The following is a 20,110-nucleotide window of genomic DNA, read 5'->3' as shown; positions in this document are numbered from 1 at the left end:
CTGGTGGAAAGGAGAGTTGGTTTCAGAATTGGAGGATGGAGAGTATTCCAAGTCTGTGGTCAGCAAGAAAAGCTACATTCTGTCAAAGCGGGTGGGAATGTATGAACGGGGGAATAGCACTCACCATCAGGGCTCTAAGACCCACAATTTGGCCTCCTTTAGTCAGAAGGAGAGGAAAACATGCAGAATTAAACACTTCCTGCAGGGAAATATACGAGGGGACTCCACTAAAGGTACCTTCATAAAACCACTCCCTGCTTTTTTTCTTGCCCTTTCTGGCTCACAACAGCCTGGGGACATGGGCTGGCCATACCTGCCCACAGCCCACCGCCCCAGATGTGGGGTCTAGCTGGCAATTTCATAGGGATACTATTGGGATTGTTGAGACTCTGGGCTGCAGTGCCTCACTGAGGGCATCCCTAGACTCTTCCTAGTGTGTGTCTGGATCAGGGCAGAACCTGAAGGAACCTGATCTGAGGCCTGCCCTGCTGGGTTTGGTGAACAATATTTTCATGGAGAGTGTTACTTCCTTTCTCCACTGTGAGGGTGGACTCCAAACTTTATGCCTGTGGGCATCTGCTGGGCTGTGTGCAGTTAAACTATACCTGGGTGGCAGGGAGGGAACAGGCAGACTGGATGAGAGGGGCTGGGGCTTTCCAGAAAAATTATCAGGGATGCTAAAGAGCTTTAGAGCAAGGCTCATCACTTTTCTAGGAACCAAGTACAGCTAGCTTCTAACTTAACAAAACTTCCTCTTAACACCAGGGGGAGTGGAGTGGGCGCGGGGGTGGGGGTGGGGGGGAGGCGCAAAGCAGAGGAGACAGACTCCAGGTGCAGATGAGGGACTTTAAAGAGGAGATGCCCTTCCCTGCTCACTTGGGTACCAACCACCCAGACAGCAGTGGCTTGTTGGCCATCGGCCATCGCATAAATAAGAGTGAGCTGGGAAGGGTGGGGTCATCTTTACTCTTTGCCCTGCTCCTTATTCATCTTCTTCATTTTCATCCGCCGGTTCTGAAACCAGATTTTGACTTGTCTCTCACTCAGATTGAGGAGTCTGGCCACTTCGTGCCTGCGGTCCCTGGTGAGGTACATATTGAACAGAAACTCCTTCTCTAGCTCCAGCGTCTGGTATTTGGTGTAGGGACAGCGCTTTTTCCGGGAAGAGCGGGCGTGCAGCCAGTTGGCAGAGGGATTGGCTGAAAGAGAAGTAGCGATAGAATCAAAGAGAGGAAAGGAGTGAAGAGCTCCAGACCAAGAAGGTGCGCTCACATCTCTACTCCCCATCTGGCACTGGAGAAAGACACCCAGGCCTCCAAGATCTCAGAAAGCATCTCTAACTGGGCCAGATCCGAGGGAACAGTGCTTTGAAAGGGATGCCACCAAACTACCCCAAGCATCTTCAAAGCTTTGACTGCTCCAGGCATCTCAGCCTTCCTCTATTTGTATCCAAACAGATCGAGACCCAGGTCAGAAGAGCTCAGTATAGCTGGAACCACATTGCCAGCTAAAGATGGCTGACCTGAAGGGTCCTTTGGCTCTAGGTTTTCAGGGGAAAGGGGAAGAAATGGGTAAGGAGTGGAGTTCTGTTCAGCCATAGCCAAGAGATGTCTTGGTGCTTCAGTCCAGTCCCAGTAAACCCTGCCTAGAAAACCACCTTTAAGCCCTAGGCCTAAGCAGCAGACATGTGAGTCTCGGGTAGACAGCCCTCCCCATCACATAACACAAATAAGAGTCTGCATTTACAGCCACGGACACCCAGCACACTCCGACTCACAAGCAACCCAATTGCAGCCATTTATCAATTGCAGCCCGTGGACGGGGAGCCCCAGGGCTTCCAGATTACTTATGGCAGCAATAGCCGCTTCTCCTCTGCTGCTCAGCTCACAGTTTGGTTAACACAAGTTCAGGGAAACTGGGAAGCAAAATTGCTACAGCTCCAAGGTGGGGAAGCAGAGATGGCGAGGGACAGAAAGCCCTTCCCAGCACACCAACCCTTTTAACTGATCCAATGGAGAGGCAGAGAAAGGTGTAATTGAGTGGAAGAGGGGCACAAAGAGCAAATAACATATACAGGTTTTTTTTCTTCTTCTTCTTCTGTCCAGCATCTCTCTTTAGACCTCAGGACTTAAGAAAAGTTGCCTGCCTCCCAAAGCGGAGCCAATTACAAATAAGATCCACTTCACCAGCTTCCCCCAAATGAAAAGCTCTGGATATCTATGTATATTTTAAAAATTCACTTCATCCTACACTAAGTAGCGTGTCTTACCAATTTGCAGCGCTATTCCCTTAATGTGATTGCCTGGGATGGGACCCGCAGCCTTTTCCTCTTTCATTAAATATGAAAGAGGAAAAAAAACTGTTAATAATTGATCCTAGCCAAATGGCTGCTTTGCAATAATGGGCTTCTCAGGCCCGAGTTTGAGGGCATGGGGTGACGGGGGTCTGTTTGCGTGTTTGCCGGAGCTTTGGGAAGAGCTGTTTTGAGATACAAGCTCCTAATGACTCCGCCTGGCAATTTGGAGGTAAAAGGGGACCACAAGGGTCACCGGGGAGTAGTGTCTCTCCTTGCTTTTCAGAGGGCAAACATGTCCCCAGAGGTCCCATTGGCCACTCTGTTGGTGGGACGTCTGATAGGGCGAGCAAGGACCAAACTATTTGCCCAGAGGAGGACGGGGTTGAGGAGTTGACCTGTCAGTCTGTCCGGTATTGTTTGGGACCAAGAGCGAGCCCCCAACCAGTTTGTCATCCCCATCCTTAAAAACAAACTGAGAAAATTAAACGTCCTCTCCTCTCAGCCAGCATCAGTTTCCACTCGGGGTTTTATTTTAGCAAGGGTGCTTTTAGGAGTGGGAGGTGGTAAGAAACTCTCCACCAAGGGTAGAGTTCTCCGCCCCTGCGCAGTCCTCCCCCTCCCTCCCCCGGGTCCCTTCGGGTGTCTTCTCCTCCATCCTAGAGGGAGGCCCTGTCTTTGGCAAGTGATGCCTAGACTCTCCGAGAGGTGGACTGCCCCGGCTTGTGATCGGATGCCCCACGGAGATCAGCGGGAACCGCAGGAGGAGAAACGGCCACCCTGTAGAGGATGCCCTAGAAGGGCGGGGGACCCCCGGAGGGAAGGCTCCCAGGGAGGGGCCGGCGCACCGGGGAGGGGGCTCCGTCACCGCATCCTGGGCTTCCCCCGCCCCTCCCGGCGCCTGCTGCCGACCCGACGCGGCTACTGCAAGAGATCTGCTAGGAACAATCCTCCGCCAAGCTGTTGCATCGCAAATAAAATCCTAATGAGCCCCCTCCCCCTTCCCCTTGGCCGGCGGGGACGGTCTGCGCGTGGCGCAGGCGGCTCTGCCGGGTGCGCTTCGGCCCCGTGCCCGCGCGGGCTCCCGGCCGCGCTGGCCACCGGCCCGGCCCCCTACAGTTCCTCCCTGGACTGTCGCAGGTCCCTTTCCCTGATTCCAACCCGAGCCTGGGGAAGAAAGAAGGACTAAAGAAACTTGGTCCCTGAGTCTCAGTCCCTGCGCCACTAGGAGGAGTGGGGGGCAGCCTCAGTGTCCCCCTCCTGAACACCCAGCTTCTTCTTTTCCCGGTCCCTTCCTTCCTCTTCCCTCCACTCCCTCGCTAGCCCTGCGGCCCCAGGCGCGCAGTCCCTTTACATTGTCCGCTTTATGGCTTCTCCCCTCCCCTCCCCCGGGCCTGGCCTGCGGCCTGGGGGTGGGGGGGATTTCCTCACTTTCCTTTCTTTCTTTTTCTTTTTCTTTTCTTCTCTCTCTCTCTTTTTTTTTTTATAACTTACTTTGATCCGGCCTCTCTTTGTCCTCGCTTCCTTCGCAAATTTTATTGTCCCCGTAGCCGGCTCTTTGATTAGACAGGACAGCCTCCCTGCCCGCCGAAGTTTCCAAACTGTACTCGGGCGTGCCCTGTTTGAGCAGCTCCCCCGGCGCGCCCAGCAGCGGCTCCGCCTTCACGGCCGCCTGGCCCTGCCCCGGGGCGGCCTCGGCGCGCGGCGCCGGCTCTAGCCAGGTGCGGAGGTACCTGCTCTCGGCCGCCGGCGCGCCCTGGGGCTGCAGGTAGGGGTGGTAGACGGACGGCAGGCTCCCCGAGGCGTGAGGGCTCAGCGGCGCCCAGGAGGCGCCGAACACCGGCGCTTTGGGCTGGAAGCTGCACGAGGGGAAGTCCAGGTGCTCGGCGTGGCCCGGCTGCCGCGGGTTCGCGTACTGGCCCGAAGGAAACTTGGCTGGAGGCGCGTCCTCGCTCTCGTGACTTATGATCGAGTCGACATAATAGCTGCTAAGCGTCCCAGAAATGGACATTCTCAGACATTATCCGCGCGCTCGCAGGGGGAAGGGAAGCGCTCGCGCCGCGGCGCCCAAGCAGGGAAAAAGGTGGCACACGGACCCGGTGCAGAGGGCTTTCGGACGCGACCCCCCCAGACCCCCACCCTCCCACCCCCACCCCCTGCTCAACTTCTCAGCCAACAAAGTACAGTGGAGCAGCCCGGCTCGGAGCTCCTTGCAAAATGATTGGTCAAAGTTTTGCGGACTGCCTGATAAAGCGTCAGCTCCGACATAAATCAATCGGGCGAGGGGGCTGCGCTCGCGCTGTCATCCGTCCTCACCGCATTCCATATCCACGATGGATTGTTTTATGCTGATGCAATGTGCTATCACGTCAGGGCTCCGGCGGCCACGTAACCTCAGCCTGAGCTGCTGGGCCGCCCGGGGCCCCTCCCGCTTTTACAGGAAGGGGGGGTTCTCAACATGGGGCGATGGGGGCGGAGGAGAGGCGGAGGCGAGCAGCGGGCTGCCTCCGGAGGGACGCTGGCTGAGGAGCCCTCTCCCCAGGCGGGTTGGAGAGAGAGGGGAGGGAGGACCAGCATACAGGGAGGGAGAGAGTCCCAGCCTCAGAGCAGCGGGAGAGGCCCGACTGGGTAATTAAAGGAGGTAGTCTTGTCACCCCCCCCCCCAACACCTCCACCTCCACCCCGCGGGCCCTCATTTCCTGTCCTCTGTCCCCTTGACAGAGATGTTTATTAAACAACAGCAGTACAGCGACCCACAGGAGATGAAGTAAAAGGATGAGAAAGAAGTTGGGGATTTTATAGGACAGTTATCCTCTTTGGAGGGGGTTCGGGGCACAATTTGGGGAGATTTACGTGACTAGGCTCTTCCCTTGATCCTTTAGCAGCTGAGAGAGGCGAAAGGGGACCAGTGTCCAAAGAATCATTATCTGTCCTGAAATTATAGCCTGCCTAAGGCCAAACAGACGCACCAGGCCCTGGAACTAGTCTACGAAAGAGTTTCGGGGGAGACTAACCAGTCTTATTTAACTCCTTAAAATTTTTCTTGGGCCTTTGTGAAAGGCTGGGTCCACGGTCATTTCTTATCCTATACATCCAGAAATCTCTGAGACCCTTCAAACTGTCCAGATGAGGGGACTAATGTGAGAAATGATTAAAAGAGCGCTGGAGAGGGAGAAGAAGGTCCCCCAAACGGCACAGTAAGGAACACCGGGTTACACTTCCTTTACATCCAAAAAGGCAAAGAGGCAAGCTAAATTCTCAACACTCGTGTCCAGCGCTTTTCACCCGGAATTGCCGCTCTGGAAAAGGTCCAAATACCGACATAGGACAGAAGCAAGTACAGAGGACTCCCCGGCATCAGTCCGTTTCCCCCACCCGCCGCCTTCCCCCCTACAATCCTCTCGTGGAGATTACAAATAGTGCATTTTATTAGCAGCTATTCTGCGGCCCTGCGCAGGGACTCCCCCGAGGCCACCGGCTGGTTTCCTGGCGGCTCTCCCAGCTCTTGCTTCTACTGCCTCTGCCTGGGTGCAGGCACCTCCCCCGGTGTGGAGCTCTGGGAGGCCCAGCCCCTAGACAAGCTTCGTTTCCTCCGGTTAGGTGAACAGACAGATTTCTTGGCTATTCTCTGAGTCTGGACCGTTATTAGGCAGGCTGCTCCGGTAGCCGTGACCCCCGCTTATCCCCCCCCCTTTAGAAAAAGTGGAACCGTTCTAACTTGGGCTTATGTTTTTAGCCAGTACCCCTTCTGCCCAGTGGAAGGCTGCGGATTACCTCCGCGAGCGCACACACAGTCCCGCCCGCTTGTCTTTCCAAATGAAGCCATCTCGTGTCATTACGTGTGAAATACGAGGGCGAAGCGCCATATTTCTTCACATTATGGCGATTTCAAAATGATTTTTTAAAGATCAATGCGGGCGCCCAGCCGGCCCCTTCAATTCCACCCACGCTCTTGGAGAGCGACAGCCCAGCAGATCCGGAACCAAACAGCGTGAAGATCTGTTTTTGCCATAGTATCCAAATGGGGAAACAAAAATCCGATGCAAATTCTTCTAAGTAGCGGTTGGACGCTTGGAAAAGTCAAGAGAGCTTCCCGGACCTGCCAGCAAGAAGCTGGGCCTGGAGCGAATGAATCATAGTTAGGGCAAAGCACCTGTTCCTGTTTTGCCATCAGTTTTACCTGTAATAAATATAGTCTTCAGGCAAAAAAAAAAAAAAAATCCCTCCCCAGCCATAAATAACAGCGTTATGAAGCATGTCGAGGTGGGTATATGATTTTCTGTAGTATATAAATTAGGGCCCAAAAGGACATGTGAACTGTGGGCTGGGGCATTTTTATTTATGGAAAAGTGATGGAGCAAGGCTGTTTTTAAGACCCAAGCTGTGTAGGTGCTGGGCTGTGCCTGCTGCCCTCCTGGATCCCATTCCTCTCCTGGGCTTTGCTGAAGACTCTTCACAAGGAGAGAGAAGTCAAGGGGCTCATTTAGTTTAGAGAAAGAATCAGAGGAAAACCTTTGAGCTCCTGGCTTGTGCCCTGTAAGAGGGAGATAAGTCATTTGAATTCATATTTGTGGGTTGTAAGTGCCTAGGGAGCTGTTCTTAATCCCTTATGGAATCACTGATGGGTGAAGAGGAGACCCAGGCCTCTTTTCTAAGTAAGAGATAGTTTGGGTATTTGCTCAAGATGCCGGAGGTGGGAGGGGGCACACAAAGTGGAAGAGACAGGTTTGGGAATCTTGTCTTCTCTGGAGAGGTGATTACAGAAGAGAATGAACTTTTCCCCTCATCCCTGGGGTATATACCCCATCTCACCCCCCTCGGGGGAAGATACAGCAGCAGTAACTGCAGCAGCAGCAGCAGCAGCAAGGAGTCTCACCCATGCTGCAAGCTTTCCAGAAGGGATTGCTGCCTCAAACTTGAGCCCAGCTTCAACAGAGGCAAAGGACGAAATGGTCACCAGGGTGGGTGCCCCCTTGCTGAAATGCTCGGTGATTCCCGGGAACCCCTCAAATCTTTTTCCCTTCCTAGGCAATAGTACCCATCATGCCAGAACAGAGCACACAGAACTGTGGCCCCTGGGACCCACAGCCTATAGTTACTTAACAAAAGTAACATTATAGTGGGGATACTCTGTCCAGAGAGCAAAGCTACTCTGCAGCCCACCTCTAAGTCCTAGAGAGAAAGACAATCCCACATTCCCTATAGCCTCCTGTCAAGTCTTACACTGGAGCCTGGGTTGAACACAGCTGGGGCTAGTGGCGGGCAGCATGAAAACAAAACAAAACAAAAAAACAAACAAAACAAACAAACAAAACCAGGAAGGCAAAGCCCCTGGGCCACACTGGGGCCCAGAGCAACCAAGAAGAGAAGCGGATGCTGATCACAGCCAGCCAGGGTAAGTGCCTGCACTTTGGAGACTACTTGGTGGGGGTGAAGTGAGGGTGTCTCTGTCATTAAGAAGAGAAAACCTAGAGACTGAAAAGGGAGTACAAGAGAAAAAAAATAAAGGAAAACTGTGAGAAAACAGAACATTGTTTTTAGTTGATAAGCTAAAGCTGATATTGATGCCTGCTGGATTTGAGTAGATGTATTTGTCTTACATGTCTGTTTCAAACCAATATTTCTGTAAGGGAACCTAGTTTTTAAATATGCTCTAATCCATACATTTATAGTATATACAATAATCTTCGCAGCTGTAATACTAAATGTGCCTGGGCACAGGCATTTAAGATCTAGTTGTTCATATGTGGTTATGTGTATAATCCCTGTGAATAATGTAGGTTAATAGTGATTCTGTCCCTGTTTTTAAAAATATAACCCCAAAGCTGGTGTGCATATTTTTTTTAAAAAAAAATCAATACACCTATAGGGAAGACAAAAACCTAGATATTAATGTCTAAATTTTGGCTCTACAATATTAGCTGATGTAAAAGCCTCACTTGAAATCTTGCCTCTTAACTTAGTATTCAAGCAAAATTCATATTACACCTTCAAATCAATGTGTGTGACTTAAAGCTGGATTCAATTACACCATCCTGCTGGAACGTTTTAATGGAAGATGGAGCAAATACCTCCAACTGACCCAGAAAAGGTCATGAAATTTGGTGACTTTTGTTATCCAACCATGAAATCTTTTTACTTCTTCGTATCTTCCCCCAACCCGCAGGGGCAGCATGCATGGTGTGACACTTATTTCATGGTAGCGAAGGGGATGGGGTGGAAATATTACTACTTGTGTCTTGCACAAGTGTGAAAGGAAAGGAGACAGCTGAGTGTGGCAGTCCCCAGGTGACTGTGAAGGTCATGTCAAAACACTGCTGCATACAACAACATTGTTAAAGTCCCAGTCTCTGTCCCCAAGCACTGGAGACATTGCTCCTGAGCCCCAGGTTAGACTCCAGACCTACTGTGGGATACAGGGAGGTTAGACTCCAGACCTACTGTGGGATACAGGGAGGTTTGAAGATACTTGTTCCATTAGACATTGGAAGGGAAAAACAAAATCCCAGAACCCACCCCCTTTTTCCAAAATAACCTGCAAACAGGTATCACATTCTGTACTGGGACTCAAACCTGGGGGCTTCCACAACCCCAAGGAAGGATCTTAATTGGAAAATGATGAAATCTTCTGACATCCATCATAGGATGTCAGAGGTCAGTGGCCCCAATGGACCTGAGGAATCTTCTTACCAACTCTCAGCCATCATGGATACTCAAGACAGTGGGAGGTGACTGAGTCCTTTGGGGGGGAGGCATCAAGGAGACCAAACGGAGTGGGCAGCAGGCGGAGCGGAAAGGGTTCTGAGCAGGTAGAAAGCTATTACATAATTGCTTCCATAAAACCTTTGGCTGTTGTAAAACTCTCTGCTTTCCAAAGACTTTATTTCCTCCTTTCTCTCTTAAATCCCCCCTCCTTTTTTTCTTTTCTTTTTTTCTTTTTTCTTTCTGTCTTTTTTATTTTTTTACAGCACTTTTCCTGGGAGGAGGTGGCCAGGGTGGGGAACCCAGGGAAGGAATATGGTCAGGCTCCTAGTGCCTGTTTGGGTTTCTAAGTAGTCCTTGAGGAAGCAAGGTAAAGCAGCAGGAACATTCCAGACCCCCTTAGCCCACAGGGGAAGATAAGCAGATGTCAAAGGACATACTCTAAGGTCCTTTCTTATCAGGACAGTGAGTTGAAGAAACACTCTGCTCTGGGAGTGGGTCTCCCTGTGCCTTCTGCCATTGCAGAGGCCTCTTATTCAACGCTCCCCCCACCCCCACATCTCAATCAGCCTGGCGCCGGGACACCCATCCGGTCAGGGCCTCTTTCATGGGCCCCTTGCACATTTCCTCTGCCTCAAGCAGGGAAAGGGTTTAGGAACAAAAGTTAGCCTATTCGGTTGGCAAGTCCTTCTTCCCACCGGCACTCCTAGGAACTTCTTTCCTAGGCAGAGAGCCAGCAGCAGCCTTGAAGGGCTGGGGTCAGAGAGGACAGACTGCCTTACCCTGTCCAGGCTCCAGACCCACCCTTACAGCAGGCTGTACTGAATAACCTAGCAGCTTAGATTCTCCTGCTGCCTAGGCCCCTTCTCCCCGAGCGTGGTGGTCCTCAGAACTTGTGTGAACCCACAGGCCAGCTCAACCAGTGGGTAAAACGCCAACTAGAATTTGGGAAAGGAAGGACTCCTCACCGCCCCCCACACACACACACCCACAAACACACTTCAGGAAGTCCTGTCCCACTAGGGGGCCCTAGAAGGGACCCTGATGACCTGCAGGCTGAGATTGCAAAATGGTCTTGATGTTTCCCTTTGGGATTGGGACCTACCGGTTCCTTAGAGGAGCTTCAAACTTTTCCTGAGGTATATAGCTTCCCCTACACGCACCACCACCACCATCCAAAGATTACAAAGACTCAGAGGATCCCGTGTAGCCCTGTTGGAAACCGATTCCCTGCAGAGACCTTTCAGGGAAGGTCTGAAGGCAGACAGGAGTCCACAACCCAAAGGCTTGAAGCCCTGGCTGTCATCACCACCCTTGACTTTGTAGCAAAAGAGCTCAGTCCCTGCCTTTCCTGAAGGTGCCTTTGAGAGATAACAATATTCACATTTTACACCCCTCTCTTCTATCTATCTATCTATCTATCTATCTATCTATCTATCTATCTATCATCTATCTATCTATCATCTATCTATCTATCTATCTATCTATCTATCTATCTATCTATCTATTGCTAAAAGGTGAAGAGGCATCCTAGAATCCACCAGGTTTCTTCTTGAGGGAAGATTTTTGCTCTTCCCAGTTGAGGGCCCTCAAGCCTGTCTTATTAGTTTGCAAGGGCGACACACACCAGTCCTGAAGCACCCTACAGAACTCCTCCAGCTAAGCAAGAAGCAGTAACTGGCGTGAATCAGGTGGTTTGATGTCGTTGTGTTCAGAAAGCCAGGCCCAACAACATGAAACTACCTACTTCACTCAGCAGTCCCGGTTCAAGCTCTGTCTCCAGGGCTCACTGGGGCAGGCTCCTGGGGCCCCCCTGTGAGCTAAAATGCCCACAGAATTTACTTCCTCTGCTTAACTTATTTTCTTCTACTTTTTCCTAACAGAGGTCTGCTGCTAGTAAACAAGGAATTCGAAGTGCTGGACCCAGAATTCCAGAACTGATTTCAAGAATCCTGACCAAAGAAGGCCCAGGGCCCAGCTCTAAGCCCGGCCAGGGCCTCTGTGAGATACCTACCTGGCCTCTCAACAAAGACCAGAGTTGGAGGGCTCCCCACATGAAAAGGATTCTTAACTTCAAACTGCTAGGAAGGGTCGCACACACTCACCATCTGGCCAGTCCCTGGGCTCCAGGGTTACCCAGACTCCCAGGCAGCTCCCAGAGATCAAACCTTCCAACTCTAAGGCAACCCCAGCCTTGAGACAGGGGAGTAGACAGGAGAGTGGAGCCAAGTAGAGCTGAGAAAAAAAATTGACGGAGAAAGCCAGCGTTAGAAGGCAGTAAGGCTAGCTAGCTGGAGCAGTCAGTCACTCTGCGGAAATACGCTAGCACTCTGGCTCCACAGGCGCTGAACAGCCCCAGGTAGGCCACTCTTTTCTGCCTTTACAAAGAAGTGGAGATGTTGGGGACCTGGTTTGGGCAGGCAGAGAACAAGTTTGCTTCCTCTAGTCTGAGTACATCCTTGTCTCCCGCTCTCTTCCATCCCTACAAAGTCACTTCGCACATCCTCACAGGTTGGCCCAGTCCTGCAGTTGAAGCCACAACTATCAGAGGCCTCTTAAATTTGAGAGACTTACCTGAGCGGGTGAGGGAGAGTCGGTCGGACCCCGCTCCCTCCCTCCCTGCTCCCGAAGGTAAGTGTCCGCTTGGCCACGTGTGTGTCCGGCGTGGAAACTCGGAGGTGAGGAGGGAGTCCGCCTGACTGCCGGCTTCTCTTTCAGGGTATAAATCTTAGGGACCGGAAATACAATAAAACTTCACCGTGCTGATGAACTTCAAACAGTTTGTATCCCCTCTTGTCCTGAAAAGAAACACGGCCAGGGCGGGTATAAGGAAAGGAGAACAATTTACGAGGCTAAGGAGCTTGCAGACTCTGCCCGCGTGGAGAGAAGTCTCCCGGGCCTCGGTGCCTTTCTCTCTAGCTCCGTGGCCAGGACTGGAAGCCAACGCCTAACCTGGGCCCCTAGAGCCCAGAGCCCAACCAAGGGCTGCAACCTACCTAGGCACAGCCTAGGTAGAGGAGCCCTGCACTCCTCACTACAAGCCCATTTGATGTGCTATCTGCTTGATGCGGGGGTTTTAGGGTTTTCCGCTGCTTTCCGGCTTCCAGACCTTTGTCCTGCCCCGCCCGTTTATTGCCAGGTATTTGTTAGAATGGAACAGGGGATAAGACTTGGGAAACTCAGAGGGCATGAAGGGAGCTGAGCAGTGAGCGGCTCCAGAGGCAAAACCCGCGGGGATCTCCTTGTCCCGCGTACAGAGCACAAATGACAGCACCGTGGTGTCCACCGTGGAGTCTCACTGCTTGCTTCTCTCCCGCACTTTTAAAAGCTTCAAAACCAAACCAAAGCAACCAGTGGACCTCAAGTTGACACAGCTTTCTGTCCTGGGCAGATTGCTTTTTTTTTTTTTTCTCCCACAATTTCGTGGAATCCGGATTTGTTCTACCAGGGCACAGCAGCAAAACTAATAGAAAAAAAATTGTCTTTCTCCGGGGACTCCAGAGAACCAGGAGCCATGGTAGGGGCGGCTTGCCCTCTTTGTGTACTCGAAGTACATGGTTAGGTGATTTAGGGGGACAGCACGGGGGTTCCCTGTACTCCAGTTATTCATCACCAAGCACCAGGCCCAGGAGGAGTACACTCCGCCCCACAGACACACAGGTGCAGCCCTGACCTAGCCAACTCATTCCTCCCTCCAGGAAATGCTGCCAAGGCTCCCTTCTCTGGAGATTAAAAAAAAATATATAAATAGAGTTTTAAAAAAAAGGGGGGGCTCAGATAATACCAAGCTGTCTCCTATCATTTAAAAAAAAAAAAAAAAAAAGGTTGAATTGGCAGGCCCATTCTGAGGAAGATTGGCCAGGGGTGAGCAGTAGTGTGGTGGTCTTCCCTGTGGGAGGACCTGGCACCAAGAGAGAAAAGCATCTGAGACAGGAAGTACCTTATACCTATGGAATATTTATTTCCCGAAATGACGTGGGGAAGCCCCTCCATCTCTGCCCATTAGGTATCCCCACTGTGTGCTCCCTTCTTTTGGTCTTCATCATTCTCCATTTCTATTGAAAACACTGTGGTGACAGCTGTGACACCTATTAGCATTTCCCCCTAGAAGACACAGGAGAGGGAGGAAGAAGGACAGAGCAGGCCAATGGTCCTCAGCTATTCAAAACTATTATTTTTCTATCTCCAATAGAGCTGCCTGGTCAGGGACAGCCATGGCTCAAGCTCAGAGTGCTGGCTCGCAGCCCACTGCTGGCCTGGTCTCTGTAGCTCCATGACTGGAGAAAGGGGCTCTTTGGAAAACCACAAGAGGCTGCACCCTTAGCTCAGCAAACCTGTATGCATACACACTCTCATGTGGGTTTTTTTGGAGGTTTTCTGAGGCTCTGTCCGAAGTTCCCTACTCCCAGCTCCAGAACGTGGGCTTTTGATCTCAGTCTCAAAAAGAAGCCTGCATGGAGTTTAAGGACACTTCAAACCTGTTGGTCGGATGCCAAGCTCTTTCCTTTCAAGGTCATCCATGTCTCAAAATTCAGCTGTCTAATGCTCAGTACAGACTTCCCTGGGCAGGGCTTCTGGCGTCTTCAAGTACCCCCTTCACTATTGCTGGGATATCAGTAGGACATTACTCAATAAGTAAAGGCTATTTGGGAAATTTTTCCTATCACCCCTCCCCCCAGATGTTTTCCAAATTCTTTCCCAAAACATGTCCACCTCCAAATTATCTAGAAATCCTGTAACTGAGCTATAAGAAAAAAGAGTAACTTTTCCATATCGCCCTTTTCTTCTTGAAGTGAAAGCACATTCCTGGCATGAACGGGAGAAGGAGGTAAGTTGGATGAGCAGTCTGGGCAGTGAGATGAACCTGTGCAGACATAGACACAGAATAAGACTCTTTTCTTCCACTTAGTCAGAATCACAAGGACAAATATTTCTTTGAAATCCCTGGTCCCTCTCGCTTCCTGGAGTTCATTATGAAGCAGAGGGGAGGCAGGTTTCTGCTAAGTCAACGGTCCCAGAAACCAAGTCCCTGACCCAAGTCCCTGACCCAAGCAGGAATTTTATTTTGTTTTGTAAGTCTGACACTGTGGCTTGGACTAGCAGCTCGGTAGTCGTCGGTGAGCGAGACCGAGGACGCGACCGACCTCTAGGCGGCGCCCTGGCGTTGAATCCTCACTCAGCCAGATCCTCTCCGAAGCCCGGCGTCCAATGCAGGGTGAAGAGACAGGTTCCTGCAGACAGATGCAATGGGCCTGGTTGGCTTGGAGCTGGCCGCCAGCGCGTCGCCTTTGGCGCCCTCTGCCAAGCAAGAGAAACAAGATTAAAGAGTGCTGCCTGGGAAAGGATTGGACAGCTAAGGAAGGCTCCACCAGCCCCCACCGCTACTAGGGAGCCTTCCACAGCGGAATCTCCTTTGATCTCTGCAGCCTGCTGCAGCGCAGCGCCAGCATCTTTAACTCCCTCTTTCAACTAGAAAACGAAGTCTCCGAGGTCTAAAAAAATAAAATAAAATAAAAATAAAATAAAAAAAATTAAAAAAATTTTAAAAAATTAAGTAGTTAGCCCAAGATCTGAGCAAATATTAAGAATAATTGAGCAGGGCTGGAAGAAACGTGCCCTCTACTACAAAGTGGATGTTCTAGTTCAAATAACCGTCATTCACACCAACAAACGTGGTGGCTTTCTTTTACCATAATTCATTCCGGAATGACAACTTTTAGAGACAGTTTTTGCTGCAAATTTGGGGTTTCCTGGGTTTTAGATTTGGCACAAGCCATAAGAACATTAGTGGTGAAGATAGAGGAAACTTAGCTGGAGTCAGAGCCAAGACAAACGCAAAGCAGGAAATGGGCAATTCATTACCTTCCTAGCTGAGTGAGACTGGACCAGAGTTTTAGGCCTTTGAAAGCCCAAAAGGAAAAGACCCATTGGACAGGGAAGGGAAGTTTAAAAACCTTGTGAAACTAAGAGAAGGTGTTCCATGCAGGAATGTTTTAAATACTCCAAAGCCAGAGGACATTCTTGACCAGAGCCAATGACTGTATTGAATTCTAGGTGGAGCAAAGACTTTATGCCGAACTCTTGGCCTTTGAGTCTGAGCCCAGAGCCGTTCAGGACCTGAGAAGTGTGGGACAGGAGAAATCAAACCCTCTAGTCTCCTTTCTTGGTGACAGAGGCAATAACCATGTGCCTAAGTTATTTCCAAGACTAGAGAGTCCCAGCCCAGAGGGATGGGCAGAGAGAGGAGTGAGGGAGTCCTTGGACCAGGCAGCAAAGAGCCAACTATGGGACAGACTGTGGCACAGTGCCTGCCGGGGTCTCTGGTCCCAGGGGACGCTCCTTTCCCAGCCGGGCACCATCTCTCACGGACGCCTAATTACCCAGCACACATCTGGAGCAGCTGCGCCCCATCCGGCCCCGGACACATTATTTCTCTCCAAACTCTACTTTCATTCCCAAGGCTGAGTCATAAAAGACTCTGGAGGCAGAATAAAGTCGGGTCTGTGTGTGTCAGCATTCCTGTGTGTGAGTGCGTGAGTGCGCGCGCGTCCACGTGCAGCGTCTGGCGTCTGTGCGTCTCACTGTGATTGCCCAATGGATTCGCCAAAGTTAGGGGGGAAATGGAGCGACATCAGGCGAATTCAACTGCGAACATACTGTGGGCCTCATTATCCGCCCATTTCAAGGGAAAGCATTTGGGTCTAGGAATTAGCCAGTTAATTGCCTCCCTTCTTTGTTCGTTTCAGGGCAGGCGAAACTATCTGCATTCTATATTTCAAAACTTTAAGATATTCTCATCCTTAGTTTTATTTCCATCCTGTTATACCCTAGGTCTCTCTCTCTCTCTCTCTCTCTCTCTCTCTCTCTCTCTCTCTCTCTCTCTCTCTCTCTGCACACACACACACACACACACACACACACACACTTCCTGATTGAAAAATATCTTCCTTTATACATCTGCCAAAAAAAAAAAAAAATAGAAGGGTATCTTAGATCTCAGGGTTGCTATAGCAATTCATGTACTGTGCGCCTAGAATTAAGTATGATGTCCGCTCACAGAGAACATTTAATAAGTATTAATAGTAAGGAAGACAGAGGGAGGAGGAGGAGGGAGGAGGAGGGAGGAGGGAGGAGAAGGAGGAAGTCTCCTTTGTTCTCAGAGAACCAGTCTAGGTTGGATGGCCAGAGAGCCTCAAGCCAGTATGTGTGTAATGTATTCTTTTGACTTAGAGCAGTGTCCATAAAAGTGAGGCCCTTTGAACCTCTTAGCCTGTAAACTATCTCTTCAATAAGGAACAGCGAATTGGGGCAATTATCTGGCTCATTTCAGGTTCAAACTCCCTGTAGCCTGAAGTTTCTGGATCTCCTGGGGCTGGGGCCGGCGGGGGAGGGGAGGGGTCTGCAGAGCGGTTGTCTAAGGGCTTCCAGGTGAGCGGGGTCCTGCCATAGAACGTGAATAGGAAGAAAAAAATAGGGGAGCAGAAGGCTGAAGTGAAACAGAGCGTGAGAGAAATGACTAAAAAGAACTGGGTCTCGCACTTGCCAGGAAACCCTCAAATAGGTGAAGACTTTTGCCCGGTGGGGTCTTTTTATTCCACATCGGAGAAACATTTTCTGAGCTCCTCCCACGTGCCCAGCACTGGGCTGAGTTCTGGGCCTCCAGTGGGAGCCACACTCTGCCAATTTGGCGGTGCTGACTTGGCAGCCAGCGAGAGGTCTTGGCTCCTGGAAACAAGTCTAGGGATGTGTGAAAGGGGACAACCCTGCTGGGCAAGAACTTCTGGCCAATCACTGTGTCCCCTTCTCAGGGTCTAAGAAATAATGGCTGCAAAGCAGGAGCTAGAGGGTCTGGAGCTCCCCCTCCCATTGTCTGACAGAAAGAGGCCAACTCCACGGTGGGGACTGTCCTTTGAGGGTGAGGTGGGGCAAGGAGGGGTGAAAAGATGACTAGAGGCTTCTGACCCTCAGTCGGAAGTTCCTGAAAATACCAATTAGCTCTCTTTAATTACTAACGTAGGGAGCAAATGGGTATATATTTCTTCTGCTCTGATTAAAAACATTTAGGTCAGGTTGTCACAGTCACGATTAGTCAGTTTAAGCTGTCCCAAGCAGAAAATTGTTTATTTTTTTCCTTTTCATTTTCAGGCAGGGGTTTGAATGCTATTAGCTCACTAGTCATTGGTTTCTTGCCATAGACCAAAGCTGTTGGGTTTGGCAGCTGAGAGGCAGGCAAACAGTGGTCAGGGGCTTACCTGCTCCAAGGCACAGTTGTTTGAAATGTACAGACAATGGAGAACAACCAGGGAGGGCATAGGTTCCTCATGTAAGTGTGTACAAGAAAGCAGGTGATTTCCATGCTCCATCAATTGTTTGAACACAGTCCAGGGGAGGGGACTCCTACCCTTATAGCCTGAAGAGGCCCAGTGCTTTTTCTGGGGAGATCTGGGTGGCTTGAGTATAGCTAGGGTAGGGTGCCAGGACAATCTTCCTAGCTAGAGAAGAGAGATACTCTTTCTGATGGACTTGAAATAAACCGATACATAGGAAGACGTTAGGGAAAGTGGGGAGGTCCCCTAGGATGGACAGAGATTGTCTGTTCTTCATGTCTTACAAACAAGATGATAAAGGTATTTAGAAGCAAGCTGGGGATGTAGCCTCACAGCAGAGTGATTGGCTAACAGCCACAAGACTCCAAGTTCAATTCCCAGTACCAAAGCCATATTTTTGTTGTTTTTGGTTTTTTGTTTGTTTGGTTTTTGTACCAAACAGTGCTGCCTAAGCCCAGCCTCCACAGGAATTGGTCTGGCTGCCAGACCAAGATCAACATTCTTCAGCAAAGCTTTTTCTATTGCTTCATGCTTCAGTTCCCTGGGAAGAAAGGCTAGGACTTCCACTACCGGGGGTCCAGACAAGGCTGCTGTCTCAATGTTCACACACACACACACACACACACACACACACACACAAACACACACAGAGAGATTCTGTGTAGCCCTGGCTGTCCTAGAACTCAGAGATCCAATGGCTGGGGTTGTTCTTTCTTTCCTCTCCTCCAAGACTTTCACTCTGTAGTTCTCTGCCTTTGAACTCATTCGGTAGACCAGTCTGGGCTCTAACTCACAGAGATCCACCTGACTCTGCCTCCCCAATGCTGGGGTGAAAGATGTGGACCATTATGCTCAGCCCTGAGTATTTTCAAAGGTGCTAGGCAGCCTGGCAAACACAAAACTGCCAGCCAAAGGACAAGAAGTGAAATCTACATAAACTGACTGATACTTGGTTTCAGCATTTTTTTTCCCAGAGACTGGCCCCTTCCCTCAATCCAAATGACTCTTAGTCTGGGAATTGAGTAGTCCTAAACCCCCTGAAGCTATGGGATTTATTGAGGGCTGCATAAATAGGGGATAGGATCATGCTTTTTTTTTTTAAATCAAACTTTAAAGTAACAGTGAGTGCCCCTAAAATGTTAAAAACCATCCCCTCCCTACCCCCTGCTGTTCACATACAAGCAACCAGAGGGCAGTGAAACTTTGCTTGGAAAAGCCAACTAAGGGGGCAGCCATGTGTGTACCATAAAACCCTGTAGGTAGGTACCAGTACCTGGCCTTCTCTAGAATATCCTGCATCTCTCACGGGTGCCAAAAGCTCTGGGGCAGAGGCAAAGCAACCGACAACAAGCTAGTTTTTGCACACTTTTATGCCTTATGATGAAGATGTACGATCTGTAACCAGAGTGTTGGGGGGGGGGGTTCTACGGATGTGTCAGCTCAAGGCAGTCACCGCAGAGGGCTCACTGCAAACTGCTCTGAGCAAACTGCTTCTGCAAAGCAAGTTTCTGAAACCATTCCTCCCCTGAAAGTGTCTTTCTCTTGAGGGTATATTTACGCCTAGAGGAATTTTCAGCTTCTACAGTTTAGGACTAGGTCTAAGGAGTCAAATATGAGACCCTTGAGCCTAGACAGCCAGTGTGCGGTTGCTTCTTGTTACCTCTGCGTTATTTTGGTCTGTGACAGGTACATAGAAGAAGGTATTTGGTTTTAGATACCTAGAGGTAATAAAAACCGTTCCTCAGAGAAAGAGAAAATGAAGGGGAAAAAACGCATCGCTGGACAAGAGGAGAGAGGTTGAATGCTATAGACAGGTGGAGTGACCAAAACCCGGATGCTGAGAAAGGCCCAGAGGCGCATCTGCAGCTCCAATCTTTACTCCGAGGTTAATGACCTCACCAGCGCCCCTCACGTTCCAAACTACTCCATTACACCTCCTCCTGCTTCTTAGTGTTCTTTAATTAACTGGCCGGCTCCAGAGGATGGACGTGTCCCTTTGCTGGGGACCTAGTGGGGTTTTGCAAGTGTCTGTTAATGGTGGCAAGTGGGGTGGCATCTGAAAGAAAAACCCCACAGCTGGGAAATGAGGAGGGGACCGTGGAGTTTGTGGTTCGGAGGAAGCAAGTAAATTGTTCCTAAAGGTGGAGAACTATTCCTCAGCTCAGAGATACAGAGGCTCACCGAGAGGATGCTCACCCTTGTAAAAACAAGGAAGCCGGGCGAGGCAGCGGCCCTGGTTCTCAAGACCGTTGTTGGGCCATAAGCAGCGAGGTCCTACTTGGCAGTAAGTCAGAGTTTCTAGTCTGAGTGAGGTCTGGCCAGAGCCTCCGCCTGCATCTCCTCTGGTCCCGGAGGGTGGGAACTGAGGTCCGTCTGCAGGCCCTTGGCATTGCAGTTTGAGGATAGCATCTGTGTCATTGCGAACTCCCTTTATCCCTTCAATGCGACTTCCCAATGCCAACGCTAGTTCCCAGCTCCACGCGGCTGGGGCTCTGGGTTAGTCCCTCCCCGGCTTCCAGATTCCATCCGCTACGGGCGGTAGCACAAATCTAAACCTATGGCTCAGAGCACAAACCTAAGGTGCCTCAATCTCCCCCCCTCCCCGGACTCTTGCGAGTCTGCGCCTCACAGTCTTGACCACTTCTCCGTCTGGCGGTCTTCCTGTTTTGCTTCCCCCCAACCATCACCGCCACAGCTGCGGAGGGGCCAGTGGATCGCACCGTAACTTAACCTAACGGTGAAATTGCCTAAAGATACCAAGCCCCATGTTCGTGCCGTGTGTGTGTGT

At 50.6% G+C, this 20,110-nt stretch overlaps 1 protein-coding gene and 1 long non-coding RNA gene across 2 annotated transcripts in view; both read right to left on the bottom strand.

The window, feature by feature from the left end:
- Positions 1-4,516, bottom strand: part of Hoxb9 (homeobox B9) — a 5,223-nt gene extending 707 nt beyond the window's left edge. Inside the window, exons 1-2 of the mRNA XM_031352859.1 lie at positions 3,788-4,516; positions 1-1,199 (exon numbers count right to left, since the gene is read on the bottom strand). The exon at positions 1-1,199 is cut by the window's left edge and continues 707 nt beyond it. Coding sequence (XP_031208719.1) covers positions 964-1,199; positions 3,788-4,304 — 753 coding nt within the window. The 5' untranslated portion in view covers positions 4,305-4,516 and the 3' untranslated portion in view covers positions 1-963. The remainder of the gene's footprint in view (positions 1,200-3,787) is intronic.
- Positions 4,517-6,611: 2,095 nt separating this feature from the next.
- LOC116077964 lies at positions 6,612-11,230 on the bottom strand. The gene is made up of 2 exons (XR_004113387.1): positions 11,101-11,230; positions 6,612-6,827 (listed from the first exon to the last, which is right to left on the bottom strand). It is a non-coding gene; the product is annotated as an uncharacterized LOC116077964 (long non-coding RNA).
- Positions 11,231-20,110: the final 8,880 nt, after the last annotated feature.

The sequence above is a fragment of the Mastomys coucha genome, unplaced genomic scaffold (genome assembly GCF_008632895.1).
Source record: "Mastomys coucha isolate ucsf_1 unplaced genomic scaffold, UCSF_Mcou_1 pScaffold5, whole genome shotgun sequence".
Taxonomy (NCBI): Eukaryota; Metazoa; Chordata; class Mammalia; order Rodentia; family Muridae; genus Mastomys; species Mastomys coucha.
The sequence above is the reverse complement of the archived record's forward strand: the minus strand, read 5'-3'. Positions and strand labels throughout refer to the sequence as shown.